This window comes from Solanum tuberosum, unplaced genomic scaffold, assembly GCF_000226075.1.
Source record: "Solanum tuberosum cultivar DM 1-3 516 R44 unplaced genomic scaffold, SolTub_3.0 scf00103, whole genome shotgun sequence".
Classification (NCBI taxonomy): domain Eukaryota; kingdom Viridiplantae; phylum Streptophyta; class Magnoliopsida; order Solanales; family Solanaceae; genus Solanum; species Solanum tuberosum.
Window position 1 is genome coordinate 34220 of NW_006239027.1, and position 10666 is coordinate 44885.

Sequence of the window (10666 nt, forward strand, 5' to 3'; positions counted from 1 at the left end):
ATATATGTATTTGCATGTGTATATACAATTTTATTTCGCTTTATACAAACATAAATTATACATTATACAAACATAAATTTTACATTATATTGTATAATATGTGTTTGTATAAAGCAAGAAAGAGAGAAAGGAAAAAGAGAATTGGGTAAGGGAATATTTGTATTGTATAATTATTAGTGTATAGGACGAAGATATATGTATTTGCATGTGTATATACAATTTTCTCTCGCTTTATACAAACACAAATGCACTTTATACACTTGCGTTTGTATAAAAAACGAGAGAGGCGAGGGAGAGAATGAGAGTGGCGAGCGAGATTCACCAGGAGAGAGGTGAAATAACAATAGTTTGCTATGAGGTACAATTAAATCAAACTATATTTATAGCATTTAATTTGAATTAATAGTTTGCTATTATATACAATTTTCCCTTTTTTAAAAGAGTTTTATTTATGCGATTAGGTTGATTGGAAAAATCAAACTCTCCACCTTATAATAGAAATGATCTTTATGCTTTTATCAATAAACAAGAATTATTATTCTATAAACAATAAATATTTTTTTTCTAATTATCATATTTAATATAGCAAAGAGATAAAACCTGATAATATTCTTCGAGAGGCCATTGTTGACGATAGACAAAAAAATTAATACAAACAATATCAAAAGTGAATGCTTTGTAATTCATGGTTTCAAAAAGCTATGGAGGAGAGGGAAATATATGATGTGTTTTTTGTTTAAATCAATAATAATCTTATATAAAAATTTCCTCAAGAGAAAAATAAATACTTCAAACGTGTAGACTAAATCCTTTAGAAAATTCTCACTTCGTTTATAACCCATTTTATGGTTCTTGACTTTTGAAGTCTTCCTTGGACTAAACATTTATGACACTTTAGTTTTTGTTTTTTCATTCACGATTCAGTATCTATATTAAAGTTCGATTGATTTTAAGTTCGTATTGTATAGGCATACTCATTCGAGAAAAAATATTTTTTATCAAATTTTTTTCTATATTTAAATTTTTAAATCAAAACCTCGAGACAATCTCATTTATTACACCACAACCTTTGTGATTCATGACACTTTGGTCTACTCTTAAGTCCTCTCATGCTAATATATTGAACAAGTCAATACTCAATTAGACTTTTTTTTTTGCAAGAACATGTACAATATATAAAGTGATTTTATAATTTGTTTGGCCAATTTTTTAGAAATTAATAATGTTTTTTTTCTTTCATTTTTTTTTTACTTAGTTTAGAGAGTTGAAATTTTTTTTAAAAAATAATTTCTACACAACAGCAGAAATTATTTTTCATAAGCAGAGTTAGGGGTGTTCATGGATCGATTTGGATCGGTTATTGGTCAAAACCAAAATCAAACCAACTTAATCGGTTTTAAAATTATCAAAATCAAATATAATATACATTTATCGGTTTGGTGGTTATCAGTTTCGGTTTGGTTTGGTTTGGTAATTAATCATACACAAAGATAAAAGAAACAATTCATTCAAAATGTGAAAAAAGTGACAACAATCCATTCAAAACGAAAAATAGTTAGAATGACTTAAATTACTGATCTTTCGATCACTAAATTTACTATCAATAAAGCTTTAAAATTCACTAAATTGGCCTAGAAGGAAGAGACAATAACATTTTCAGTTCCACAAAGAATTGTCATAAGCACTCATATATATGAAATCAATAAGATAAATATTTTCATATTGGACATTTTTGCTTTCAATAAGTATATTATAAAGAAATTTTAATGAAAATATATATAAGATCTTTAAAGTTGTTCATAAAAATAATATATTAAGTATGTATATTAATAAAATATATGTATATAATTCATTGATTCGGTTATTTCTTCGATTTTTTCGAATAAAATCATAACCAAACCAAATACTATCAGTTTTCGAAAAATCTAATGCCAAACCAAACCCAAATAAAATTGGTTTTATTTTATTGATTTGGTTCGATTTTTCGGTTTGGATCAGTTTTTATCCAAACCATGAACACCCCTAAGCAGAGTAAATTATTTTTAAAATTTTTTGTGATCTTAAATTAAAAATGTATAAAATATATCATCTTTATAAAACATAATATAACAAAAATTATTATTTTATTGACAAATAAAAAAAAGTACTCCCAAGTCCTATGGAGTCTTCATGACAGTTGATTTGGTCAACTTATAGCGGTCTTCTCAAGTTGTGTAGTTTAGCTCCAATTATATTACAATTGGGCCACAAAGATACCATTGTTTAACGATCATTCTTTTTATCGGAGACTTTCTAATAACAAAACTTTAATCTTTCCATCTTTGTCTATTTAGTTCAAGTTTTTATTAATGTGCTCGTCTGCGAACTATACTAATTCTGTAGAGTAATGGCTTGCATCGGCATGTCTTGTACTTGTTCGTATATGTAACATTTAAATATTTCAAAATGCAAATAAGTTTGTTTGTTTTTTTTTTTGGTAATTTTTTTATATATTTTTAAAAATATTTGAAATTATCAGTTATTTAATTTATAATATATTTTATATAATTCAAAAATATAAATTTATTTTAAATAATTTATTTTTTTCATAGTCAAATTCACGTAATTTGGAACAAAGGGGGTACTAATTTTTGCATTTTAATTCTTTTTTTTTGTTCATATTTGATTTCCTACCCTCTTTTGTTATTGTATTTATATAGCTAAATTAAATATGTATATTAAAACTAATAATAAAGTAGATGAGGTACGATATTATTAATATATTGAATTGATTCAAAAGTACAACATGTTGAACGAAAAGAATAAAAAGAACCTAAAAATTGAATTCGTCGAAGTTTTTTTTTTTAACTCAACTTCACCGTCAAAATACATTCTCCAAAGGTAAAGGGATGTTTGTCTTGAATTGAATACGTCTCTAGAGTCTCATAAAATTTTGATATTTATGTAACATTTTGAAATAGTCGCTCTGTCATAAAAAAAAATTATCATTTTTTTTTATTTACACACCTCATAAAGTAAAACATCAATTAGGAGAACGTTTAAGTATTTTATTCTTATTTATATTCTAAAATATAGTCTTTCTTCATTGAATATATTTAATTTATTTATATGTCATAATTTATGTGTTTATAGTTTTTAAGAATAATTACAATTAAAGACAATCAACCTGAGAAAAAAGTCTTAATTTTATTTTAAACTTCTAAAATATCAATATTTTAAATAAGTACAAGTAGTATTTTGAGCGTAAACAGTATAAAAAGGACCATTCACAATAGAAAAAATTGAAATATTTTGTATGGTATCCTCTTTTGGGAGATAATTTAATGAAATAAAATGTACCCATCTAGTACAAAGTGGAGTTCTAAAGTTTATAAACCATCTATTTATTTATTTAATTAATTATCTAAAGCATTGGTAATAATAATACTACATAATTTATTGATCATTTTAACATATCTTATAATTCTTGCAGAGATCCCTGTTTACTTGACGACGTATACAATTTTCTAATTCTTGTCGATCCATTCCACTGCATGCCGTTGGGGTTGCTGCAAAATAATAATAATAATAATAATAATAATATAATTTTTGTTGATGGTAGGATTCAAACCCATAACTTAAGCCTGAAAATTTTCACGATCCTTTTTTGCTATCGAACTGTCAATCAGTTTTGTTAAGGGGTTCACAAGATAATATAGTCAATAGATGTATATTTTATTTAATTTTCTAATACAAATAGAGGGTCAACAAACCCCCACTTAATTCCGCCCCTGCTCATATATGATATATCTTCTCACAAAAAAATTACTTATAAAATCTTGTGATTTTTTAGTTAGTAGTTTTATATTTAAATTAATATATATATATTTTTATTTTTTTTAAAGAATATTCCACTAAGATCTCGTCCCGTTTGTCCGGTCCTTTTAGTTATTGGAGAGCCATACAAAAAGAATGAGACTATAAATGCGTGAATTCATATTTAGTCGAATTTAAATATAAACACAAGATATCGAGTGAAAAATCGAAAAAAATTTAAAAAGATATTGGAGAGAATTTTACCAGGGGGTGGGTGTATAACAACATGTTATGGGTGTGGATCAGTTGCTGAATGATCTGGTCTGGAGGAGTGAGGTCGCATTGGAATTCCAACATGCTCTGTTATAAAAGAAAATTAAATTAAATTCAATCATATAAATTTAATTTATCTAACTTGATAAGTAATTTAAATTTATTATATAGATTCTCGAATATTGAATAGCTTCCTAAATTTCCGGTATCAGATCCCGTCCCGTATGTCCGATCCTTTTAGTTATTGGAGAGCCATACGAAAAGAATGAGACTATAAATGTGTGAATTCATATTTAGTCGAATTTAAATATAAACACAAGATATTGAGTGAAAAATAAAAAAAAATTAAAAAGATATTGGAGAGAATTTTACCGGGGGTTGGGTGTATAACAGCAGGTGATGGGTGTTGATCAGTTGCTGAATGAGCTGGTTTAGAGGAGTGAGGTCGCATTGGAATTCCAACATGCTCTGTTATAAAGAAAATTAAATTAAATTCAATCATATAAAATTAATTTATCTAACTTGATTTTATTATATAGATTCTCAAATATTGAATAGCTTCCTAAATTTTTGGTATCAATTTTTGCTACTCAATTGCAACAAACAATTGTTAAAAAGGAATAGTGACAACAAATGTGAGTTGAAAATAAAAGATTTGGTGGTTGGCAAATTGGTAAGATTTGCAACTTACTTTTGAAATTTGTTACATTTGTATATGTCATTAGTGCCATAGGCATGGTTTTCTCCTTCTATAAATAGAGCATTCTTGCTCATTTGTAGAACACACTAATTTAGAGAGAAAAAATTATTTTGAGAGCAAAGTGAGGTATTCCATAGACTATACAAGAAAAATAGTCTGTGAAGAAAAATAGAGTGTGAGCGATATTTTAGTAAGGTGAAAATCAAAAGAGTGTTATTCATTTTGAATGTGTAGTAGTCACTTTGAGTATTGTATTCGTGACTACATAGTGTAAAATTTCTTACTATAGTGATATCAGTTGCTTCTCTTGGCCCGTGGTTTTTCCCTTGTTTAGAAGGGTTTCCACGTAAAATTCTTGGTGTCATTATTTTCCCACTTTATTTTTATCATTTGACCATATATGTTTTTGTGTTAGTCCGCGTTTTCCCAACAAACTGATATCAGAGCCAAGGTTGTATCTGAGTATGCTCTGTGGTTGCAGTACAGTCTGAACTTCCACATCAGAAAAGATTTACTTTGGTTTGCAATAACTATTTTTTTGGGGGGAAAATGATGGAAGCCAACACAAGTAGAATTGTTACTTTGAATGGTGTTAATTATGCCATTTGGAAGGGGAAAATGGAAGATCTGCTTTATGTCAAGAATTTTTATCAACCAATCTTTACCACTGTAAAGCCTAATAATAAAACAGATGAAGAGTGGAATCTGTTGCATAGACAGATTTGTGGATTCATTAGGCAATAGGTTGACGATAATGTGTTGAACCATATTTCTAGGGAGACACATGCTCGAACCCTATGGGAGCATCTTGAAAGTTTGTATGCTCGGAAAACTGGCAACAATAAAATGTTCTTAATAAAGTAGATGTTGAGTTTAAAGTATCATGATGGTTCTCCGATGATAGACCATCTGAATAATTTTCAGGGGATCATGAACCAGTTATTTGCTATGGACATTAAATTTGATGAAGAAATTCAAGGCTTGCTTCTACTTGGTTCCCTACCAGACTTTTGAGAACCATTTAGAACTTTATTGTTAAATTCTACTCCGGATGGTGTAATCTCAATGGATTCTGCCAAGAGTAGTGTCTTGAACGAAGAGATAAGAAGAAAATCCCAAAGTTCTTCTTTGTCGGATGTCCTGATAACTGGCTCCAGGGGGAGAAACAAAACTCGTGGTTCTCAGAATAGAGAACAAAATAGGAGCAAATCTAGAGGCAGGCTTAAGGATATTGAGTGCTATCATTGTGGCATGAAAAGGCACGCAAAGAAGTTTTGCAGAAAGTTGAAGAGGGAGAACAAAAACAAAGAGGAAACTAAAGAAGATGGCAATGAAAATTGCCTAGCCACCGTCACTATCGAAGATCTTATTACCGTCCTTGATGCAGATATGATAAATATTGCTTGTGATGAGTCAAGTTGGGTTGTGGACATTGGTGCCGCATCTCACGTGACATCAATGAAGAATTTTTTCTCTTCCTATACTCGTGGTGATTTTGGAACTTTGAGTATGGGTAATGAGATTGTTTCTAGGGTGGTTGGTATTGCTACAATTTGTTTGGAAACTAGTGTTGGAGCTAAACTAGTTTTGAACAATGTAAAACATGCTCATGATGTTCGTCTGCACCTAATTTATGTTGTGTTTTGGATGATGAAGGATATGTTAGTACCAACGGTGATGAAAAATAAAAACTCATTAAGTGTTCCTTGGTTGTGGCTCGTGGTAACAAACGTCATGGTCTATACTGGACTACGACTTCTGCTTGTGTCGATATGGTAAATGCGATTGAGAGCAATGACTCTTCAACATTATGGCACAAGAGGCTTAGCCATATCAACCAAAAATGACTTAATGTTCTAACCAAGAAGAAATTATTGTCAAATTTTAAAAGTTCTAAATTAGCAAAGTGTGAGCACTACTTGGCTGATAAACAAAATAGAGTTTCATTTAAGTCTTACCCACTTTCAAGAAAGACAGAGTTGCTTGACTTGATGCACTCTGATTTATACGGTCCAATGAAGTCAAAGACATTGGGTGGTGCACTCTACTTTGTCACTTTTATTGACGACTGCTTGAGAAAACTTTGGGTTTATGTCTTGAAGACTAAAGACCAAATCTTAGGTGTCTTCAAGCAGTTTCAGGCCTCAGTTGAAAGAGAAACTGGAAAGAAACTGAAATGTATACGTATTGATAATGGTGGTGAATATTGTGGACCATTTGACGAATACTGCAAGCATCAAGGTATTAGACACCAAAAGACTCTTCCTAAGACTCCTCAGCTTAATGGTTTGGCTGATAGGATGAACAGGACCTTGATGGAAAGAGTTAGATGTTTGCTTTCTGAAGCAAAGTTGTCGAACTTATTTTGGGGTGAGGCGTTATTGACCGCTGCACATGTTATTAATCTATCTCCTGCTGTTGCTTTGCAAAGTGATGTTCCATATAGAATTTGGTATGGAAAGGATGTTTTCTATGATCATTTGAGAGTATTTGGTTGCAAAGCTTTTGTACATGTGCTGAAAGATGAGAGGTCAAAGTTGGATGCCAAGACAAGGCAGTGCATCTTCATTGGATATGGCCTTGATGAATTTGGTTACAAGCTATATGATCCAATTGAGAAGAAACTTGTGAGAAGCTGTGATATTATTTTCATGGAGAATCAAACAATTTAAGATATTGACAAAGCAGAGAAGCTAGAATCTTCAAGTTTTTATGGCATAATTCATCTAGATGAAGTTCCTTACGCAAGTATGCATGATGTTGTTGGGCTTGATGATCACGGTGACGCCCATAATCATGTATCGAATCAACATGTTGATGTTGTTAATAACAATGATATTGTTATTAATAATCCTTATGCTCATGAAGTTGTGGACGAATTAAATAATTTGCTTAGGAGGTCCACAAGACAGCGGGTTCCTTCATCTCGTTATTCACCCAATGAGTATGTGTTACTCACTGACGGGGGCGAACCTGAATGTTATAAGGAGGCCATGGAAGATGAGCACAAGGATCAATGGATTGAAGTCATGCAAGATGAAATGATGTCTCTGCATGAGAACCACACTTGCGAATTGGTAAAATTGCCCAAGGGCATGAGAGCTTTGAAGAACAAGTGGTGTTCAAAGTTAAAGTTGAAGAACACAACTTGAAGCCAAGGTACAAAGCTAGATTGGTTGTTAAGGTATTGTGAATTCAAACATAGAAGTTTTAAATTTTTTGAAATAAAATCAAGTATATATTTGGAAACAATGTACTCTAAATCACACTAATTAACCACGAAAGTTATATGGCAATCTTACAAGATATTTTTCCAAATAAAGGTGATTGTTTAACTTTTTGCAAAAAAAATAGTTTTTCATACTCCAAAAAAATACTCCCTCCGTCACATTTTATGTGGCACCATTTTCTTTTTAGTCAGTCCAAAAAGAATGTCGCATTTCCTAATATGATAAGTATTTAAAGGTACAATTTCTTTTTTATCCTTGTTGGTTTCATTTAATCATAAAATAATACTTCAATACATTTATGAAGAGAAAGAAAAGTCAGTCTACTTTTTAAAGAAAAATTTGATAAACATTTCAAAGTCTTCATTTATTTCTTAAATTCTGTGTCCAATCAAATGTTATTACATAAAATGGGACGAAGGGAGTAACTTTTCACAAAAAATCACTATAAAATTTAGATCATCTATCAAATAAATCATATCATAAATCATAACTAATATATGAATTTAAGCTTCGATAGACAACGGGAAGATATTTTTAGGTACTCACCGAACTCCAGGTGGCCGCCGGGAAGTGCAAAGGTGCTATGGCCGACGGCGGAGAGGCGTTTCCCCAACAGAACTTTACTTCCTTTTAAAAGAAACACCGCTACGCCGACTTTTGGCATCGGAGGTGATGGTGGCGTAGTGGTGGCCGGTGTTTGCTGAGCGCCGTTTTCCATTTCTCCGGCACCGGGATAAATTCAACGGGAAGGCGGAGATTGCGTGTGGAGTATTTTATTTATTTGAAAATTTTGTAATTGGGTCCCGCCACTAGTAAAGTAGGCCCAATAGTAAGAAGCTCTTGGGCTTTTTTAGACAGACCAGCCCATTCAAACTTGTGTGGATGGGAGGTTTGCACAAATAGACTATTTTGGTGTCATTATTTAAATCTTAACCTCATTTTAATAATTCGTATATAGGGAAAATTACTTCAATACACAATTTATTTTATCATATTCTTTAAAATTTTCTACCATTTGAAAAAATCACAAAAATTCCTACTCTCTCCTATTATCGGATATATCACTTTACGCGATGTATTGTGATGTATACGAAACTGAGACGCAATGTATCAGGAGGTTGAGCGATGTATTCGAAATTGGGATGCGATGTATCGAGATATTTTGGAATGTATTCGGATTCCACCAAATTTAAGGGATTTTTGTAATTTAGAAAAGAGTATAAATATGATATAATTAGCTCTTAACACTATAAGATTTGTGTAAAATTTCCTAAAAAGAAACTTTTGGATCATCTTACGAGTCTTAACGGATCGTCACAAGTTCAAATGGATGCAACAAAAATAAAGAAAAACATGTTCGATGGCATGTGTGCATGCCCTCATGAGCACGATATTTGTCAAGTATTTTCTTGCCCTTTAAAATCTATTGACTCAATCAAAATTCGTCTAAATAAAATTTACTAACAAATTTAAGAAACAATCGATGAATGTAGTTAACCGTTTAGGAAATCTACATTCTTTATTCCTCATAATTTGGGAACTTTAAGTAGTGGGAAAAAAAAAGGGATACCAAAAAGGGGATAGAGGAAGAAGATTTTAAATGGCCTTGATATAAATATATACCATTCAATATTATTACATGAACTTTCACTGAATAAAGAAGTTTATTGTTAACAATTTAGCGTCAATCTAATAACTAATTAAATGAGTTATAAAATTTAATAATACATTCAAAATTCATAAATTTCAAATTCTAACTGCGACTTGCTCTATTGTTATAACTTCAAGTTAGGGTACTATGGTGCGTTTACATCTTTCACCTAAATTGCAGCGTGGGACTGTTGGAGTAGAGTTTATACAATTGCCATACACTTCCTCGTTGCATACCGAATTTCTTTTTAATGCACTATTTATACGTGGTTTTGCTGCAATTTTAACTTTAAAAAAACGATTATTATTTTTCGAAATCAAATAGAATAACACTTTTCTATTTCTAAAAATAAATTATAAGTTTCTCTTTAGACATTTTATGACAAGTTTTATAATCATAATTCACAAATATCTCATCATATGATTCGTACTCACGACCACAAAGTATTAGAAATCATCAAAAAAAAGTTCTTTAAACATTGTGTCTAATCAAATAACTTTACGCAAATTAAAAAGGATCCCTGTATTTTGTGTCGGTCTTTAATGATTGTCCCACGAGGTAAAAAAGAATCGTAAGATATAAATTTATATTTTTACATAATAATAGTTTATATATTATATTTCGCGCTCTTTAATAACTTTTATTATGTAATAAATGCAAAAATTAAAATTCAACTTATTTAAATGATAAAAAAATAAAAATGAACTCATTTGAAAGAAAAATTATGCAATTAAATGAAAACAAGACTACATATGTGCATGAACTAATTTGCCACACATATTAATAGTAGTTCGCATTAGGGGATGCGAAGTTTTAAAAATTAAAATTAAAATATTTGATTCTCAAATTTTGAATTGTGACACGTAAATTGAAAAAAGGTTCAAGCAAAAGTTTACCAGGCGGTGGTTGGGTAGTTGCTGATCCATCTGGTTTAGGTCGGTGAGGTAGTGATGGCATTTTACTATTTCCCGGACCTGTTATTAAAATAGAGTTTATATATATATATATATATATATA

At 30.5% G+C, this 10666-nt stretch overlaps 1 protein-coding gene and 1 long non-coding RNA gene across 5 annotated transcripts in view; both read right to left on the reverse strand.

Moving 5' to 3' along the window:
• LOC102590877 (uncharacterized) overlaps positions 1–693 on the reverse strand; it is a 2789-nt gene extending 2096 nt beyond the window's left edge. For both annotated transcript variants that reach the window (XR_367382.2, XR_367381.2), the window contains exon 1: positions 601–693. This is a non-coding gene — a long non-coding RNA (uncharacterized lncRNA). The remainder of the gene's footprint in view (positions 1–600) is intronic.
• A 2603-nt stretch (positions 694–3296) lies between these two features.
• The window catches only part of LOC102591126 (uncharacterized), an 8581-nt gene continuing 1211 nt past the window's right edge, over positions 3297–10666 (reverse strand). The window contains exons 2-5 of one of the 3 annotated variants that reach the window (XR_001473565.1): positions 10546–10623; positions 4441–4536; positions 4060–4155; positions 3297–3548 (exon numbers count right to left, since the gene is read on the reverse strand). Coding sequence is in view for 1 of the 3 variants with exons in the window: in XM_006348701.2 (XP_006348763.2) it covers positions 4085–4155; positions 4441–4536; positions 8545–8716 (339 nt within the window). In the remaining 2 variants the exon portion in view is untranslated. Of the gene's footprint in view, positions 3549–4059; positions 4156–4440; positions 4537–8544; positions 8888–9595; positions 9936–10545; positions 10624–10666 lie in introns of those variants that run through there. The other 2 variants (XM_006348701.2, XR_001473566.1) reach the window with 2 other exon arrangements.